Raw genomic sequence first — 20563 nt, 5'->3', positions numbered from 1 at the left:
TAACCTGGCAAATTCCTTCCTAAAGAAGCTGACCAAATGCCTCACAAAGCTTACTTAGAAATCAGGCAAGCATACAGCCCATATTCTTAAGCTCGAGTAGAAAATGATATATACGTACAAATAGGATGAATAGATATAGTAGATCACAACCCTTACGGAGATATGTTACATGGCACAGGCAGCACAAAACATATTCCAGTTATGTCATACATACATTTATAAGCACCCCCTCCCCATAAAGCCTTATGGGGTACACTGTCACAGTATTGTCCTTATTCTACTGCTCTCACTCCTCCCTTTCCTTAGAAATAATGAAATTTGTCATTTCATGGTCACTTTCACCCAAGTTGCTTTCCACCTTTAGATTCACTGGCAATTCCTCCCTGTTGGACAGAATCAAGTCTAAAATGGCTGTCCCTCTGATTACTTCCTGCACTTTCTGCAACAAAAAGTTATTCCTAATTAGGGTGACCAGATGTCCCAATTTTATAGGGACAGTCCCGATTTTTGGGTCTTTTTCTGATATAGGCTCCTATTACCCCCCAATGCCCTGTCCTGATTTTTCATACTTGCTATCTGGTCACCCTATTCCTAATACACTCCAAGAACTTATTAGAAATGTTATGTTTTGCTGCAGTGGCATAACTAGGACTTGAAATTTGGGTGAGCCCTGACTTTCAGGTGGGCGGGCAATGACAGGCTGTGCCTACCATCCAAATTTCCACTCCTACCTATGGCACTGGCCTGTAGGTAGGGGGCTAGCGGCCAGGGGAAGGGAAGGGAGCCAGGCAGAGGTGAGTATGGAAGCAGGGAAGGGGGCGGGTAGGAATAGGCCAGGCACGTGTGTGTCCAAGGCTTCCCTTTGCCATGTGCTGCTGTATGGGGGGAGGCAAATTAACCCACCACCACCCAAAACAAAAACCAGCCACTTTTTATTGATATTTTGCAAACTTTGGGAACCTACAAGGAGAAATCTACATCTCAAATTACATTGCAGCACCGACCGTTTTGCAGGGTGAGAGTGGATAGTATCGAACTTTCGGTGCCACTTACTTGGTGGCTCCCCCTACGGTAAGGGGGGGCAGTGACACAATGACTGCAGTCCCAGGGAGAGCTGTGGAGCAGCCCAGGCGAGCGGAGTGCACCAGCGAGCGGGGGAGAGAAAGAGAGAGAGAGAGAGAGGGACAGACGGGTTCCTCCTCCAGCCAGGACACTTGGCCCCTCCCGCTGTACTGTGCCGCTGCCTGCTGGGAGGGCTCCATGCTGCTCCCACCCCACCCACCTGCAGGTGAATTGAAAGTCATCGGCGGGGATGGAAGGATGCAGGCTGCCAGGTGTCCCCTGCTCAGATTTGGGTGGGCCTGGATGCTAAGTGGGTGAGCCATGGCCCACCCAGGCCCACCTGTGGCTACGCCCGTTTTGCTGTATTACTTTTCCAACAGATGCGTCGGTAGTTAACGTCCCCCGTTACTCAATGGGGAAACCTGGTTAGACCTAGAATCAATGCATTATTGGCATTAATGGCATTCATCTTTGGTTTTTGCAGATCATGAAACTATTTACTTCAGTTCATGGGGAAAGCAAGATGATAATAAGGATGACCTGACATTAAAGTGCAGGTGTCACTTAAATGTATTAAGATTGAGTCCTGTTGACATTAAAAGCAGTTCCTGTGTCCATAATTAAGAAAATGTGTAGCTGCCCAATGAATTGAAGTGAAGTGGACTTGGAAGAAAAAAAGATAGTGAGTTCCACTTATTTCCACATTTTAATGAATCTGTAAGGGTCCAGTGAAGCTAGGATCTGTTTATGACAGAAGCAGCAGCAACTTAGAACTCAAATGAGCTCTCAGACTTTGCTGAAAGAGAATCTCAAGCAGGGGACAAATTCTAACTTTTCTGTAAGTTTTGTAAAAATATGTACACTTTCCAGAATTGACATTCAACAATCAAAACACTAAAACATGCTGATCTAATAAGTGTGTTGAAATTCATGTTTGAAGGTCCAATATTTGATGACTTACCAAGGCAGAGAAACTCTTTGGCAGGACTAGTACAAATGCCTTTGTCTTCAGACTTTTGCAAGCACTGGTCCTGAAGCAATGATCAGAAAGAAATTGCAAAAGTTTCTGAGTCCCAGAACCACCATCCACCTCCTCCTACCCAGGAGCACTTACAGACACCCACAGCCATGACCCTCAACACTAGTGCTCGCCTGCACCCAGAACCATTCACCAAGAATACCTGTTGGCACCCAGGGCCAGCACTTGTGGTGACAGACGTCCTGCAGTGTGGGGAAGAATTGGGAGGGTGTCTGCCTGAACGAGCAAGGGGATGTTGGGCAGGGGAATGCCCAGTGTGGATGTTTCTTGATTTAGGTGGGAGGGACTGAGAAGGTGCTTGGACTAGGAAGGAGGAATGTGTATTGTGACCCATTGCACTGACAGTTTACGAACTTTATCTCTAACAGTTTGTTTAGTAGCGTGGATTGAGTGCCCAATCCAACTGTCACAGGCTCCTCTCCCCCTAGGGCATGTCTTCCTGGCAGCTCTTGGGATTAGTTCCTTCCAGGTCTGGCACCCCGTTCAGTCACTCATTCGCACGCCCTGCCACCTCTCTCTCTGTGACCCAACATACTCTCTCTTAAGGAATTGGCCCTCTGGCTAGTCCTCCCCTTCTGAGGCATCAAGGTCCTATCAGACAACTGTCCCAGGCAGTCTTCTGCTCCACTGCCCAGTCTACAGCACTTCCCCGAGTGGCTGGTAGGGGAACCCAGGCCTGCCCTCTATTCTGGGTTCCAGTCCAGGAACCATATGGCTAGCAACTATGGTCTGCTTTCCCTCAGACTCTGTTACTCTTTCCTGGGACTCCTTCCTACAGCTTCTGGCACCCCTCTCTGGGAGTACCAGCTCAAACTCACTCTTCCCAGAGAGTAACTGCAGACTACTTAACACCATAGCCTCAAATACACCTCCAGCCCCACCTGTTCCTTCTTAGCTGGACTTCATCATCAATCAGCCTTTCAAGCCTTGGCTCTCCCCCAGGGGCAGCCTATGAGGTTAATTAACCTAATTTAACCTGCTCTGCCTGGTGTGGGGGTGAACACAACATCCAGTGCTCATTGAATCAATGGGACTCCTTCCATTGACTATAGTGGGCAGTGAATCAGCCCTGAAAGAGAGAAAGACTGGCTGGAGGTGAATCCCTAGAGTTATACAGCTGTCTAAGGGATGCCATGGAAAGCTGCCATTGGGAGATGTAGAGGAAATATCTGGTGGCAATGACACAATGGGAGGATGAAAACTAAAACAAAAATGTAAATAGCTTGTTTGCTCCCAGTGCATCTCCATGACAAGCAGGGGCAGAATATGCAACTGCAAAGAGGGCAGGTATTTGGGCAGAGGAGAGACACTAAGAGAAGACTGCATAATCTTATGTACAATTAAGTATTTGTAGATGAATGAATTCAGAGAGAATGAATAAGCAGTAAAACCTCTCTAAGCGGCTGCTGGCTAAGTTTACATAACGTAATAATTCAGTGAAATGTGGATTCTGTGGTCGTTCTGGTTTTTTACAATGGTGTGTGAAAAGGGAATCATTTTACAGTGTTTATTACATCGTATCCATGGTCATATTTTTGTTGAAAATAGGTGTACTTTAGATGATTTGAACACACTGTAAATAATAAAATATGCATGTTTCATTCCTTACTTTGAATGATGGATCTCATTGTCAGTTTAAGAGGCAGGTGTTTGAAGATGGTCCAAGTTAACAGCCCTCAATGATGGCTAAAAGCAAGTCCAGTTTGGGATTTAAAACAACACAGAAGAACATACAGATTTTTTTTAATTGTGATCTTCTAATTTTAAAATGGTGTAACCTAAATTTAATTAAAATTTGCCATGCATACATGTAACTAACACACAGGTGCTGCAGGAAGTGCTTCAATATGTGCCATTCCTCTCTCTTTACTACTCAAAAATACTCTGGTATTGGATTGAGATTCACTTACCCAAAAGATGGATCTAACAAATATTTATTAGTCATCAAATGGCTACGCAGGTGGTGTCGGAGAGAAGGCTTTGGATTCTTCGACCATGGGATGGTGTTCTAAGAAGGAGGAGTGCTAGGCAGAGATGGGCTCCACCTAACGAAGAGAGGGAAGAACATCTTCGCAAGCAGGCTGGCTAACCTAGTGAGGAAGGCTTTAAACTAGGTTCACCGGGGGAAGGAGACCAAAGCCCTGAGGTAAGTGGGGAAATGGGATACCGGGAGGAAGCACGAGCAGGAGAGTGCAAGAGGGGAGGATTCCTGTCTCAGACTGAGAAAGCAGGACGATCAGCAAGTTATCTTAAGTGCCTATACACAAATGCAAGAAGCCTGGGAAACAAGCAGGGAGAACTGGAAGTCCTGGCACAGTCAAGGAACTATGATGTCATTGGAATAACAGAGACTTGGTGGGATAACTCACATGACTGGAGTACTGTCATGGATGGATATAAACTGTTCAGGAAGGACAGGCAGGGCAGAAAAGGTGGGGGAGTTGCATTGTATGTAAGAGAGGAGTATGACTGCTCAGAGCTCCGGTATGAACCTGCAGAAAAACCTGAGAGTCTCTGGATTAAGTTTAGAACTGTGAGCAACAAGGGTGATGTCATGGTGGGAGTCTGCTATAGACCACCAGACCAGGGGGATGAAGTGGACGATGCTTTCTTCCAGCAACTAGCACAAGTTATTAGATCGCAGGCCCTGGTTCTCATGGGAAACTTTAATCACCCTGATATCTGCTGGGAGAGCAATACAGCGGTGCACAGACAATCCAGGAAGTTTTTGGAAAGTGTAGGGGACAATTTCCTGGTGCAAGTGCTGGAGGAACCAACTAGGGGCAGAGCTCTTCTAGACCTGCTGCTCACAAACCGGGAAGAATTAGTAGAGGAAGCAAAAGTGGATGGGAACCTGGGAGGCAGTGACCATGAGATGGTCAAGTTCAGGATCCTGACACAAGGAAGAAAGGAGAGCAGCAGAATATGGACCCTGCACTTCAGAAAAGCAGACTTTGACTCCCTCAGGGAACTGATGGGCAGGATCCCCTGGGAGAATAACATGAGGGGGAAAGGAGTCCAGGAGAGCTGGCTGTATTTTAAAGAATCCTTATTGAAGTTGCAGGAACAAACCATCCCGATGTGTAGAAAGAACAGTAAATATGGCAGGCGACCAGCTTGGCTTAACAGTGAAATCCTTGCTGATCTTAAACGCAAAAAAGAAGCTTACAAGAAGTGGAAGATTGGACAAATGACCAGGGAGGAGTATAAAAATATTGTTCAGGCATGCAGGAGTGAAATCAGGAAGGCCAAATCACACTTGGCGTTGCAGCTAGCAAGAGATGTTAAGAGTAACAAGAAGGGTTTCTTCAGGTATGTTAGCAACAAGAAGAAAGTCAAGGAAAGTGTGGGCCCCTTACTGAATGAGGGAGGCAACCTAGTGACCGAGGATGTGGAAAAAGCTAATGTACTCAATGATTTTTTTGCCTCTGTCTTCACGAACAAGGTCAGCTCCCAGACTGCTGCACTGGGCAGCACAGTATGGGGAGAAGGTGACTAGCCCTCTGTGGAGAAAGAAGTGGTTCAGGACTATTTAGAAAAACTGGACGAGCACAAGTCCATGGGGCTGGATGCGCTGCATCCGAGGGTGCTAAAGAAGTTGGCGGATGTGATTGCAGAGCCATTGGCCATTATCTTTGAAAACTCATGGCAATTGGGGGAGGTCCCGGACGACTGGAAAAAGGCTAATGTAGTGCCCATCTTTAAAAAAGGGAAGAAGGAGGATCCAGGGAACTACAGACCAGTCAGCCTCACCTCAGTCCCTGGAAAAATCATGGAGCAGATCCTCAAGGAATCAATTCTGAAGCACTTAGAGGAGAGGAAAGTGATCAGGAACAGTCAGCATGGATTCATCAAGGGCAAGTCATGCCTGACTAACCTAATTGCCTTCTATGAGGAGATAACTGGGTCTGTGGATGATGGGAAAGCAGTGGATGTGTTATTCCTTGACTTTAGCAAAGCTTTTGATACGGTCTCCCACAGTATTCTTGCCAGCAAGTTAAAGAAGTATGGGCTTGATGAATGGACTATAAGGTGGATAGAAAGCTGGCTAGATCGTCGGGCTCAACGGGTAGTGATCAACGGCTCCATGTCTAGTTGGCAGCCGGTTTCAAGCGGAGTGCCCCAAGGGTCGGTCCTGGGGCCGGTTTTGTTCCATATCTTCATTAATCATCTGGAGGATGGTGTGGACTGCACTCTCAGCTAGTTTGCAGATGACACTAAACTGGGAGGAGTGGTAGATACGCTGGAGGGTAGGGATAGGATACAGAGGGACCTAGAAAAATTAAAGGATTGGGCCAAAAGAAACCTGATGAGGTTCAACAAGGACAAGTGCAGAGTCCTGCACTTAGGACGGAAGAATCCCATTTACTGTTACAGACTAGGGACTGAGTGGCTAGGCAGCAGTTCTGCAGAAAAGGACCCAGGGGTTACCGTGGATGAGAAGCTGGATATGAGTCAACAGTGTGCCCTTGTTGCCAAGAAGGCTAACGGCATTTTGGGCTGTATAAGTAGGGGCATTGCCAGCAGATTGAGGGACGTGATCGTTCCCCTCTATTTGACATTGGTGAGGCCTCACCTGGAGTACTGTGTCCAGTTTTGGGCCCCACACTACAAGAAGGATGTGGAAAAATTGGAAAGAGTCCAGCGGAGGGCAACAAAAATGATTAGGGGGCTGGAGCACGAGTTATGGGGAAAGGCTGAGGAAACTGGGATTGTTTAGTCTGCAGAAAAGAAGAATGAGGGGCGATTTGATAGCTGCTTTCAACTACCTGAAAGGGGGTTCCAAAGAGGATGGATCTAGACAGTTCTCAGTGGTAGCAGATGACAGAACAAGGAGTAATGGTCTCAAGTTGCAGTGGGGGAGGTTTAGATTGGATATTAGGAAAAACTTTTTCACTAGGAGGGTGGTGAAGCACTGGAATGGGTTACCAAGGGAGGTGGGTTACCAAGGGAAACCTTCCTTAGAGGTTTTTAAGGTCAGGCTTGACAAAGCCCTTGTTGCCAGCACAGAGTGCCCGAGGCAAAGCAACAGCGGGTTCATTGCCCGGTGTGCTTCGCATCAATAAACACACCAGGTGTGTTGGCCAAATAGGGCCCGTTTCCCCCCGGAGCTTACCTAATTACACCAAGGAGGCACGGAGAGACAAGAAGACGGGTACCAGGTCCTTTATTTGTCAGTCAGCTGAGAGGATGCTCCTCGACTTATGCCAGAAGAGACACACCTTACATGGGCAACATAGGCCCTTTTTATAACCAGTAACAAACAACTTAGTTCTCATCCTTTTTACGTCATTATGCTGACCTATAGATAACAGGTTACACAGAATACATATTATTTTGGGGAAGGGGATACAAGAGACATCTGTTGCGGATACATTTATCATTTTGAAGGGAGAACAAGGTACATCCCTTGACCCTTTGCACTAAATACCTTGGGGATATATGGAAAAGCGGCTGCAAACTAACTATTTCTCTCTGTTCCCTCCTTATCTCTATTATTTCTGCTAGTGTGAGTGAAACTGCAGCCATCTGCTAGAAACGCTGACCAATACATTTCTGCTTCAGCCTACTTCAGAGCATGTAAGCAGTTAGCATAGAAGTAGGTGAGAGTTCCCAAGATGGAGTCACTGTGGTTCACAGATAGGCCCAGAGCAAAAGAGTTTCATCGACACCTTGGCTTTCCACTCTCCCGAGTTACCTGGTAGCTATGCCTAGTGGATCCCAACAGGTGGAGAAGCAAACAAAGTTTATTTGGGATCCCAAAGCGGTGCTAGGAGACTGGCAAGTCTCAAATCAAGCACACTAACAGGAACAGTTTTTCTTCTTTTAAACATTTGGCAGTTAAGCCTCACCCCCCCCTTTCCCCTCTAGCCCTCCCTTTCTCCCCCCATTCCTCCCTCTACCCCTCCCATCCCTAGTAATAGTTACTAAGCAAATAACGATTACATTTAAGCAGTTAAATCATTCTTGGCAGCTATAAGCCTAGCTTGTTAGTAATTTCTTTAAACCGTTATCTTGTCCTTTTTCCCTTCAGCCAGAAACATGCAGGCCTCATTATTACCGCTTGAGCAGGGGGTTGCACACAGATAACTGGTTGCTTACATATTCCAATTGCACCTGGCTTTTGAGGTTGATTAGAGTTTAAACATGGAAGGATAGAGTTTGGTTCACTTAGGCCTAGTGCAGGAAGGCTTCATTGACACTTAGTGGCCTTCCACCCTCCCAAGTTACCTAGGGTGAGGCCTAGTGATGTCAACACCCTGGCTGGGATGATTTAATTGGGATTAGGTTCTGCTTTGAGCAGGGGGTTGGACTAGATAACCTCCTGAGGTCCCTTCCAACCCTGATATTCTATGATTATTAAGGCAAAACACTCAGCAAGTAGTAATCAATTACTTACAAGAGGGAAGCTCATTAGGATGATCTCCTCACAGTCACCTCCAGCACCAGACAATACAGCTTCCATCTCCCTTTGTTACACAAACTTATATATAGCTTTTTGTTACCTTTTCTTATACCTATGTATTAGTCTCTCATTTCTATGTTAACTATCTTCCCCTGTCGGTACAGGTTTAGTGTTAGTTCAGATGGGTCTTTTCTACCCTTTTAGTTACTTTCTCTTTTCTTGGTCTCACAAACATGATTAATCTGCAATTTCTTACACATACACAATTCTATTTATGCTTAAGCTATTAAATATTATCAAAACAGACTTTTAAGATCCACTGCAGGCTTCTGTCAGGCCTAAATATGGTTTGCTCCCAACACTGGGGATGGCGTTAAGAGATACTTTGCTTATGGAGAGGCCAGACTTAGTCTCTCAGTTTATACAGAAAAGCCAAGATCCTCACCTTGGGTCTGATGTTGGCATCCACTGAAGTCAATGACAAAACTCCCATTGAATTCAGTGGTGCATGATTAAGCCCCAGGGGACAGATCCTGCTCCTATTGACTTTTCTGGGAGCTGGAACAGGCCCCGTGTGTAGGCACTGACTTTTCCATGGCACATTTCGCCTGAGAGATTAATCCTAGCAACTTGGGCAAATTCCAGTTTGGATAACCATAGTCTGCCTCCAAGTTTCAGTACGTACAGAAGTCTTCTTAATTCCTGCCCTAAACTATTCTATAGTGTTTTTTTTGCATATGTTGTCACCCCTCTACAAAGCAGTAGCAGATGTCTGGGCTTTGCAGACCAGATTCCCACTGGAGGACATAGAGTCTGGGTGTAGTGTTAGTGCAACTTTTTTATTTTACTCTCTATATATGTCCTTAAACAAAAGTGGTCACAAATGACACACAAGCTAACTCCTTTTTCAGGCATCGCAGCCCAAATACCAAAGCCCCGTTCCTGGGGAGCAACTTTTCCTCAAGAACGAACTCTACTTAGAGAGATTTAGGCAGAGAAAAGCTCTCCTGTGGCCTACAGTAGTTCCCACACAGAGAAACACTGTGACAATCCTGCAGTACAGCACTTCTCAAAAGAAAAAGGACACTTACTAAGAAAAGGACACTTACTCATGTATTAAGAAAATGAACTTGGAAGACAATGTGTGCCGTAGAGTGGCTCTTGCCATAACAGTATTTCAAGTATTTGAAGTCAATGGCATAGCTCCCAATGACTTCAAAGGTGCAAGGTTGGGTCCCTAATTTGTGAAGTACTATGGGACCTTTGGATGAAAGGGTGATGAGATATGGGCTGAATTTCAAGACATGCTGTCATAACTATAAAGGGAAGGGTAACAGCTGTCCTGTGTACAGTACTATAAAATCCCTCCTGGCCAGAGACTCCAAAATCCTTTTCCCTGTAAAGGGTTAAGAAGCTCAGGTAACCTGGCTGGCATCTGACCTAAAGGACCAATAAGGGGACAAGATACTTTCAAATCTTGGGGGGGGGGGGGGGGGGGGAAGGCTTTTGTTTGTGTTCTTTGTTTGGGAGGGCGTTCGCTCTCGGGACTGAGAGGGACCAGACATCAATCCAGGTTCTCCACATCTTTCTAAACAAGTCTCTCCTATTTCAAACTTGTAAGTAAATAGCCAGGCAAGGCATGTTAGTTTTCCTTTGTTTTCTCAACTTGTAAATGTACCTTTTACTAGACTGTTTATCTTTGTTTGCTGTACTTTGAACCTAAGACTAGAGGGGAGTCCTCTGAGCTCTTTAAGTTTGATTACCCTGTAAGGTTAATTTCCATACTGATTTTACAGAGATGATTTTTACCTTTTTCTTTAATTAAAAGCCTTCTTTTTAAGAACCTGATTGATTTTTCCTTGTTTTAAGATCCAAGGGGTTTGGATCTTGATTCACCAGGAGTTGGTGGGAGGAAGGAGGGGAATGGTTAATTTCTCCTTGTTTTAGATCCAAGGGGGTTGGATCTGTATTCACCAGGAGTTGGTGGGAGGAAGGAGGGGGGATGTTTAATTTCTCCTTGTTTTAAGATCCAAGGGGTTTGGATCTGTATTCACCAGGGAGTTGGTGAAGGTTTCTCAAGGCTTCCCAGGCATGGGAATTCTGGGGATGGTGGCAGCGGACCAGAGCTAAGCTGGTAGTTAAGCTTAGAAGTTTTCATGCAGGCCCCTACATTTGTACCCTAAAGTTCAAAGTGGAGATACAGCCCTGACACATGCTGATAGTGAATTGCAGGTGCTCAAAATCTTTCAACATTTAGCCACATATAAATAATACTTAGCACTTTGCTTTACATGGTCAAAGCACAGTACAAACATGAAAAAAAATGACACAGAGTGAGTCAGCATTTTGATAAGAAATGAAATCCTCTGGAAAGTTTCTGAAGGTTATTAAAACATTGCAAATGAAACTTGACATTGGTGATTACCTGCTTGATTTTTAAATGGTTAATTTCAAGCACAAACAGAATTGCATGAGTCTGAGAGTGGAACAAAAGTTATTATCTTTGTTTGCATAACTGGGCTGTGCCTTTCAGTTTATGACTACATTAAAAAGGAGCCAAATTCAACTGTCATGTAAACTGAATGTGCCAGGTGTAAAATGGTCAAAAATAAGGTCTAAGTGGTAGAGAAGTGTAACTTGCACTAACTTGGCATTCAATGAGTGAGAAAATAAGTGTATGTGAGGATGGATGTGGAAGGCTATAGCAGTCTTAGGGCCGGATTCACCATTGCATCACTCCAGTTTAATACCAGTGTAACTCCATTAAAATGAATGGCATCACAACAGCAAAAACAGGGAATAATGCAGTGGTGAAGCAGGCCCTTGAGTAGGATTTTGGAAGGCATTCAGAGTAGACCAAACTCTGCTCCTATGTCAACATTCACTTCACTGGGAGCAGAGCAAGGCCAGTGCTTAGTGCTATTAAAGAATCTCACATTTTTTTCTTAAAGTGACTCTTGCAGAACTGTGTGCACATATTTCAAAAAATCATATTGTGGGCCTCGCTTTAAATTATAGATTATTTTCATGGACATCTCCCCTCTCAACCTCCCACTCCAGATCCCACACTTTCAGGGGCGGTGAGTAAGATGGGACCCTGGTGTCCATGCTCCAGGAATATTCAGGGCCATGGGGACCCAGCTCCACCAATGTTGGGGCTGGGTCTCTCCCCTGGCCCCGCCTACTGCCCCCATGCGCCTCCCCCAGAGTGTCTCCGAGTCCCGCCTGCCGCCCCCGAGTGATTTAAAAGGGCCCGGGGGCCATCACCACCAGCAGTGCAGTGGGGCTAAGGTGGCTTCCTGACCGCCCTTGCTCCACGCCACTCCCAGAAGCGGCCAGCACATCCCTGTGGCCCCGGGAAGGAGGGTGATCTCCGCACGCTGCCCCCATCCTGAGTGCCAATTCCACCATTCCCATTGGCTGGGAACTGCAGCCAATGGGAGCTGTGGGGGCAGTGCCTGCAGGCAGTGGCATGTGGAGATCCCCCAGCCTCCCCGCCTAGAAGCCACTGCCAGAGGGGTATGCGGGTCACTTTTGGGAGCCGTCCAAGATAAGCGCCACACCCCTCACCCTCTCCTGCACCCAAACCCCCTGCCCCATCCCAGAGCCCACAACCACAAACCCAAACTCCCACCCAGAGCCCGAACCCCGCACCTTCTCCTGTACCCAAACCCCTGCCCCAGCCCAGAGCCCGCACCCCACACCCAAACTCCCTCCCAGAGCCCGACCCCTCACCCCTTCTGCACCTAAACTCCCTCCCAGAGCCCAAACCCCCTCCTGCACCCAAACTCCCTCCCAGAGCCTGCATCCCACATGCCCTCCTGCACCCCAATCCCCTGCCCCAACCCAGAGCCCGCTCCCAGGAACCAAACTTCCTCCAAGAGCCCACACCCCTCCCACACCCAAACTCCCTCCCAGAGCCTGCACCCCTCCCGCAATCAAACTCCCTCCCAGTGCCTTAGGCAAGTGTGTGTGTGTGGGGGGGGAGATGGGACTTGGACCCATTCTGGACACCACCAAAAATTATGCAAACCTGCCATCCCTGCACACTTTCCTTAGTCAACTATACTACTCGCTACTATGAAAGAGTCACATTAGGGCTGTGGTAATGAGGCAAGATGAAAAGAAAGGGACAGATTGTGTCAGGCTGCTGGTCAGGTGTGGGATCCCTCCAGTACAGAACAGGTTTGTGAGCTGCATTGAAACGTTTATAGCATTGGACACCCGAGTTGGACTGGTGGGTTCAATCAGCCTGGGCAATGACCTTTCACGCTGCCCAGAAAATATTAGTGGCCTGATCACCTCCTCTTGCAGTCTGTTGCCTTGAAGTTCTGACTGACCAAGCTGTTCAGCACAGTAACAACTAAGGAATTCTAGGTGGCCATGGATTTGTTACAAATTTTAAAAAGATAAAATTCAATCCAGAGCAAGGTAATTTCAGAAGCACCAGCTACATTTCATTGCCATTGCAACCGGACAGCACAAAAATAGCGAGTGAAGGAGCAGCAAGCTAGCCACTGCCTCTGCCAGACTCAAATTTTCAAAAGTGGCCCCTAATTTGGGGCCTTAATTTGAAAATCTGAGATTCCTATAACTGGGTCCCCCAAAATTGAGTTTCCTAAAATGAGAGGGCCCTTCTGAAAATGTAGGTCTCAGAGGAGTAATGAATGGGAGATAAGGAGACCTTAGCTAGCCATGAGCAGACCTCCCTCACTCCCTCCCCTAGTGCAGAACATGAATGATGGGTCACATTCCAGTTTCCACTTCATTTTTATTTTATCTGTATAGGGCTAGTGGGACGGAGATTCAAGGGATTAGACCCCCGCCCCCCGTGTTGATGCTGCCTGCCCTCAATGTTGCCGCGGGATTGGTGCATGCTCAGTCCTGATCCCACCCAACTTTTTTGTAGATGGCTACACACACTTCTCTCTGTGCCTTCCAAAATGGAAAGCTGGAGTCACACACCGTCTGGCCTTTGCAGGTCCCTGAAAGCTCTCTGTCCTCAGCAGAAAATATCCCGCACTGCCTGCCCTTGAGGTTTGAGTGAACTGGGGGAGGGAGGAATCTGCAAGCTACTCTGTGTCGCTCTTTGCAGAAAACTCCAACAGGAGAGCTGGACCATGCAACAGTGGGGAGGCTGCAGGCAACTTAGGCAAGGTCTGTGCAGCACCTGCAGCTAATGCTGCAAGGAGAGACATGCCCCCAGCCTGCCCAGGCCAGCGTGCACTGAGCCGTGCACAGTTCAACGACGGTAGGCTCGGCTGCTCTGCACCGCGTTCCCCCTCCCGGAGCTCTTCCCAATCCCTGCTCTCCCCGCCCGCCGCAGCCGCTACTCAGAGACCAGCTGCTGGGGCGGGGCCAGTCTCTATAAAGAGGGTGGCTGCTTTTTTTTTTTCTCCCTCTAGGGCCGCGATCCAGGAAGGACCGAAGAGCTGGAGTCATGGGGACCTACCTGGAGCTGAACACTAAGGCAAAGATACCCATCCTGGGGCTTGGCACCTGGAAGGTACAGTAATTGCAGAAAGTGGGATTTAGGGCATGGTACCAAGCGCCTGCGCTCGGGTGCACTGCATCCGTCCCTCCTCTCTGCCTCTAGAACTGCTGATCTGTTTCTATCTGGTCCTCCCTTTGCAAAGTGTGTGCCCCAAACTGCCGGCCTCGGCTTGGCTTCTTGTTACAGGGCAGGCAGCCCCCGGCCCTTCCTGAGCACTGGGTAGTTCCTTTGCAAACGGTTTGATTTTCTTGCTGGCAAGATTTGCCGCCGCCCCCGCCATGGAAAGCGTCCTGTCCCCTGATGCGTCTGCAAGGCCTGGGATGCGGCTGTGGAGGGGGGGGGGGTGTCTGTATGCGCTCAGTGTACTCACCCCCTGAATAGCTGTTGGCCGTTATGTAACACATATACTGTGTCGCTGTGTGTCACGCTTCCATACCCAGCCTTTGCTGCGTCTGAGAGTAGCTATTAAAAGTTGTTGGGCACATGGTGCCTCTTGTGTAATTCATGCATCTTTTCAGGGGGAGAGGAAGGAGTGTAAAGGCTTCTTGCACTCCAAAATTTGACTAGGAAATTGGCCTATTTAAAGAGGCACTGTCAATTTAAAAATAGTGTATTCTGGCCTAATTTCTTTGGCTCTCTTACTGTTAATTTCCCCTGTTTAAAAAATTGCATTTTAAAAACCCAGTTTTCTTGTCACTGCCCAAGTTTCCGTTTACCACTTCTCTCTGGTTGGATGAAAACTGATTAAAAACGAAAGAAGTCAGTTTCACTTTTAGGCTCTTCTGCAATGTTTGGGTTTCAGACACTGTAAGAGAATCCTTTTTGTTTCAAAACAGCTGTTTTTATTAGCCTTTTCTTTCAAAAGTTTTCTATTGGCCTTAGATTTTTTTATTACTTGGTTTTTGAAAGAATATCACCTCAAGTCTCATGAAGTTTGGCCGTATCACTTTAAAAGTGAAATAACATACAAGGGTAGATTCTAGAAAACTCAGGGCAGGGACTGTCTGTATTTTGTACAGCATGTGACTGGTGATTCATAATAGTAACACATACAGTCGCGGGGGGATGGGACTGAAAGAGTTATAATTTTAGTTAATACAGCCAGGAGTTTAGATTTCTGGGTTCTGTTCCTAATTCTGACTTCAGACTTGGGTGTGACTTTGAGGAAAATGTTCATGCCTTGCTTTTTTGTCTGTAAAACGGATATTACTGACCTATTTTCACAAGGGTGTTGAGAGGATTAATGCTCATAAAGAGCATCCATCCTCTCTTGGAAAGTCCTACTGAAGCGCAAAGCAGTATTGCAGTTATTATTCGAGATAGGGCAAATTTGTGACAGTGGATCTTGTTAAAATGTCATTAAACTTACTCATGGTTTCTGTCTGTGAAATCAGTATATGTTCCAAACAGATTTATAGGTAAACAGAGCTATTTTTACATTTTTTAAAAGCACTTTTCTATGTCAGCTTTGTGCAATGGTTTTGCTATCCATTGCTTGATATGCTGATCCCAATACTAAGTTAATGCAGGGTGGTGATCCAAAATTTTAATCTGTTTGGTATCTGTAAAGTAAGGTGTGTCTACATCCCCTGCGGTAGTGAGCCTGCCAGCCTGGGTTGGTTGACTGACTTGGGGTAGCAGGGCTAACGCTTTGAAGTTGCAGCTCAGGCTAGAGGCAGTACTTCTATATCCTGGGAAATTTCCCCAAACCTGGGAATTTGTGCGTAAAATGTTTCAATTTGGCAAATTGGGAATGTTCATTCAAAACATTTTATGCACAAATTCCCAGGTTTGGGGAAAATTCCCAGGATATAGAAGCACTGTAAAAAAAACTTTATCTGGGAATTTTTCACCAGATTTGGGAAATGTTTAGCGCTGGGTTGGGAAAAGTTGGCATCACGATATAGAAGCACTGGCTAGAGCCTGGGCTCTGAAGCCTAGGAAGGGGGGTTCATAGCCCAAACTCCAACCTGACTTGCAACTTCAAAGTGTATGCCATTGTAAGTATGCCTTATGACAGAGCTCTGCATTATGTGGTCCCACAAAGCTGACAGTGTCTCATACGATCCTGTAAAATGCTATTTCGAACAGCATGCTATAGTGGAATAGAATAGGTGACTTGCTGAACAATATGTCATAGTGGCCACTCTGTCATAGGCGCCGACTCCGTAGGTGCTCCAGGGCTGGAGCACCCACGGGGAAAAATTAGTGGGTGCTCTGCACCCACTGGCAGCCAAGCTCTCCTCCCCCCGCCCCACCGCTTCCTCCCCTGAGCGCGCTGAGTCCCCACTTCTCCGCCTACCTCCCCGCTTCCAGCCCTGTGCTGGGAGGGAGGGGGAGGAGCGGGAACATGGCGTGCTCAGGGGAGGAGGCAGAGCTGGGGCAGGGATTTGGGGAAGGAGTCGGAATAGGGGCAGGGAGGGGGCGCAGTTGGGGTGGGGACTTTGGGGCAGGGGCAGAAGGGGGGTCGAGCACCCACTGGGGGGAGCAGAAGTCAGCACCTATGCACTGTGTGTTCATATAAATAATTTCCTTATGTCTCTTTCTCCCCACGTCTTTCCCACTGGCCTTTTACAGGCTGAGGATCACATACTGCTCCTGCACAGAGAACTTACCTTATGCAGGCCCCAAGTGCTGGAAATACCATAGCATAAGCTGAAATCCAGTGTTTGAGAGCATCAAGCAAGTGTTTTAGGCAAACTTGGTATTTCAAGCAATTTTTGACCAGCAGAATTGGAACAAAATCAAATAGCAAGCAGCAGCAACAGCGGGATTTATGCAATACCTGAAAATGCAGGCGCTGATTTTTTTTTTTTTTTTTTTTGCTTGAGCAAAATGTTCTCCTTCTAATTCTTTTGTCTAATACACACTGCAGACTCCGAAATCTAATATTGGTTCATAGATGTCAGTCAGTAGACTGGTCTACATCTTGTTGTCTAGTCATGTGCCCTGAGGGACAGAGCAGCAGCTCTGGTACTGTGGCAAGTTCCTGGTTTGCAACAGTTCAGATCACTTCCCATGGTTGGCAGGAAAATGCTTAATGCTTCCCCTGAGAAGACCAATCTCCTCTGCATGCCCAAAGCGCCGGGGTTCAAGACAGTAGGACTGGTCATTGGTACCTAAGTGACTCCCCTGCTGTACTGTGAGATGAGCGCATTCTGAGGTGCGGAGGCTAGCTCTAAGAATCCTTGCTGGAAAAGCCCTCTTTTTTTTTTTTTTTCTTTTTTTTTTTTTTTTTTTTTGACCATGCTTTACGTAACATTAGAAATCGTCCTCCCCTCAGCAGTCTGTGTATCTGCCATATTACTTCTGGCTCCCTATTCTCTTTTCAGAGTGGTGATTGCACTCTTTTAGTGATCGGGACACTTCTGCATCTCCCCAGCCTCCTCTCTTGTGGGATGCTTCCCTTTGTGATCATTAATACGTAGCTCTTCTATAGCGCTTCTTGTCCGTTGAGCTGAAAAGCTTTTACAAAGAAGGTGGTTATTAGTATCCTCACTTTACAGATGAGGAAACTGAGGGACAGAGAGGTCAAGTCATCTGCCCAGCATCACACAGAACTTAGGTCATCTGACTCTGTCCCTTGCCTTTCCCAATGCACCACACTGCCTCTCATAGGCTCAGATGGGATGCTTCTTCTGCTAGTGTGATAAGTGAAGATGGGGGAGAGCTCCCTTTTATGGACACCCAGCCAGCCAGTTAGCTATAAAATCCCAGTTAGTAGCTGTCCTCTACTTTCTTTACCTGTAAAGGGTTAAAGTCCATAGGTAAAAGGAAGGGAGTGGCCAAAAGAGCCAATGGGAAGGCTAGAACTTTTTAAAATTGGGGAAAAAACTTCCCCTTTGTCTGTCTGCTCTCCGGAGAGAGGAGACAGGGCTGGAACTATACTGTAAAAAGCTTTGGGCCAGGTATGTAAACTCATCAGATCATACCTAGAAACTACTCATTTGAAACCCCAGATATGTAAGTAGATCAGGAAATGTCTAGGAAGACGTGATTAGGTTTCTCTCTTTTATTTCTTTATGGCTTGTGGACTCCTCTGTGCTAACCCCAGGTGCTTTTGTGTTGCTTGTAACCTTTAAGCTGGACCTCAAGAAGCTATCTTGATACTTAATCCTTGTAATTGTTTTTTTTTTTAAACCTAGCAAAAAGCCTAAGTTCCAGATGTATTTTCTTTTTGTTTTTAATAAAATGTACCTTTTTTAAGAACAGGATTGAATTTTTGTATCCCTAAGAGGTTTGTGCGTGTGTTGTTTAATTAACTGGTGGCAACAGCTGATTTCCTTTTGTTTTCTTTCTAAGCTCTTCCCTGGGGGTGGGGGGGTGAAAGGACTTGAGGGTACCCCACAGGAAGGAATTCCCAAGTTCGCCTTCCTGGGTTCCAAAAGGGTTTTTTGCACTTGGGTGGTGGCAGCATCTAACCATCCAAAGTCAGAGAAAAGCTGTAACCCTGGGAGTTTAATACAAGCCTGGAGTGGTCAGTTTTAATTTTTAAATCCTTGCAGCCCCCCACCTTCTGCACTTGAAGTGCCAGAGTGGGGAATAAGCCTTGACAGCTAGTTCCCAGTATAGCTTTTTTTCTTAGCACCACTTGAAGGGGGTGTTGTTAAAGAGCCCTCTCACATAGAAATAGCTTCTTGACAGCTATCCAGAGTAGGGTCATGGTGTGAGACAGCTTTGTTTTGCTAAACGATCCATGTAAGATGCAGGATGGATTGCTAGATGCATTATTGGATGCTGTCATTAAGTCAGATAATAAGTTACTAGACAACCACAGAGAGACATTTTTTGTTTTGATTGCAAGGTGCCCAGATGCCTGAAAGGTGAACACCATAGAAGAAATAAAGTTTATTGGGGTTTCTGAGCCTCTAGCCACCTGGGAAAAGGGATATTTTAGAGTGTCTGTGGTTTTTTTTAATTTATTATTTTGATTAGTCTCCACCAGGGAAAGTAAAGGATGCAGTGAAGGCTGCCATTGACATTGGATACCGCCACTTTGACTGTGCCTACGTGTACCAGAATGAGAATGAAGTAGGGGATGGGATCCAGCAGAAAATCAAAGAAGGGGTTGTGAAACGAGAGGACCTCTTTGTCGTCAGTAAGGTATGGCTCTGGCAGGAAGATCAAGGTCATGGGGCCGATTCAGTGAACCCAGGGTGTTGTAGGAAGATCAAACACCTCACTCCTTTCTGACTCTGTGGGATAAAGCAATTCAAGACATGGTACATTTCATCCTTGAGTTGTTTCCTAATTCACATGTTCATGTGGGATGGGTATAAAGGGCATGCACAGGGAAGAATAAAAGACATCTTGGATTCTCTCCTGTTTGGAGTGGCTCTTCTCTAGTGAACATACCAGCAATGGAGGTGGGAATACTGTGTCCTTCCAATGATTGAGAAAGGGACAATTGTTTTTGCCTGGCATGCTGAGCTTATAATGTAGAACGGGGTCGGCAACGTTCGGCACGCGGCTCGCCAGGGTAAGCACCCTGGCGGGCCGGGCCAGTTTTATTTATCTGCTGACACGGCAGATTCAGCTGATCGCGGCCCCCACTGGCCGCGGTTCGCTGTCCTGGCCCAATGAGGGCGGCGGGAAGCGGCGCGGGCGAGCGATGTGCTGGCCACGGCTTCTCACCGCCCCCATTGGGCCGGGACGGCGAACCGCAGCCAGTGGGGGCCGCGATCGGCCGAACCTGCCGCGTCAGCAGGTAAATAAAACTGGCCCGGCCCGCCAGGGTGCTTACCCTGGCGAGCCGCGTGCCGAACGTTGCCGACCCCTGATGTAGAACCTAGAGCTGGACCTAGGACCTAGAAGGGACCATCATGATCATCTAGTCTGATCTCCTGCACATTGCAGGCCACAGAACTTCACCCACTCACTCCTGTAATAGACCCCTAACCTCTCGCTGAGTTACTGAAGTCCTCAAATCATGGGCGGGCATTAGGGGCTACAAGATCTCTCTCTCTCTCTCTCTCCTCCCCCGCCCCTCCCCACACACACCTTCCAGTGCAACTTCCAGAGTGGGGGCAATGGGGCAAACTACCATTTGGGTCTCTTTCCATTTCTGCTGCTGGAAGGAGAGACCAGGTTGTGGCTTGCTGAGACTGACCTGTATTCAGAAAGGTATTTCAGTATTGCAACACTTAACTTTTGGGCACCTAGAAAATCACAGGAGCACACTGCAATTCACAAAGCCTGAGTGAAGTGCCTGGACTCCTGTGCAATGAATGGGGAGAAATGAACAGCTACGAATGCGATTCACAAAAGCCATCCCGCTAGGTGGGGAGCCCTTTAATCTAACCAATGGGAGATGTTGTTTGAGAGATGTCTGCTAAGCCCCGCCCCTCTCTCTGAAATAGGCACCAGTCTCTGCTAGTGATTGACAAATAGGAACTGCTCTCTTGATGTCCAGCACCTTAGGCAGTTAAACTGCTTCTTGTGAGAATGAATCAGGTGGGTGCCTAACACCACACAAAGTGGTGATGCTATCCACTGTATGATTGCTAGTCCAGTGGGTTCAATTCTCCCCCACGGGCAGAGGATAATAATGGATTCAAACAGG

The 20563-nt window shown here is 46.9% G+C and overlaps 1 protein-coding gene across 2 annotated transcripts in view; it reads left to right on the top strand.

Annotated features, from left to right (window-relative positions):
• The first annotated feature begins 10008 nt into the window (after positions 1 to 10008).
• Positions 10009 to 20563, top strand: part of LOC101941450 (aldo-keto reductase family 1 member B1-like) — a 26463-nt gene continuing 15908 nt past the window's right edge. Inside the window, exons 1-3 of one of the 2 annotated variants that reach the window (XM_065567073.1) lie at positions 10009 to 10123; positions 13603 to 14013; positions 18937 to 19104. In XM_065567073.1, coding sequence (XP_065423145.1) covers positions 13948 to 14013; positions 18937 to 19104 — 234 coding nt within the window. In that variant the 5' untranslated portion in view covers positions 10009 to 10123; positions 13603 to 13947. Of the gene's footprint in view, positions 10124 to 13602; positions 14014 to 18936; positions 19105 to 20563 lie in introns of those variants that run through there. The other variant, XM_005288040.4, reaches the window with a different exon arrangement.

The sequence above is a fragment of the Chrysemys picta genome, chromosome 1 (genome assembly GCF_011386835.1).
Source record: "Chrysemys picta bellii isolate R12L10 chromosome 1, ASM1138683v2, whole genome shotgun sequence".
NCBI lineage: Eukaryota > Metazoa > Chordata > Testudines > Emydidae > Chrysemys > Chrysemys picta.
This window is presented reverse-complemented; position numbering and strand designations above follow the sequence as displayed.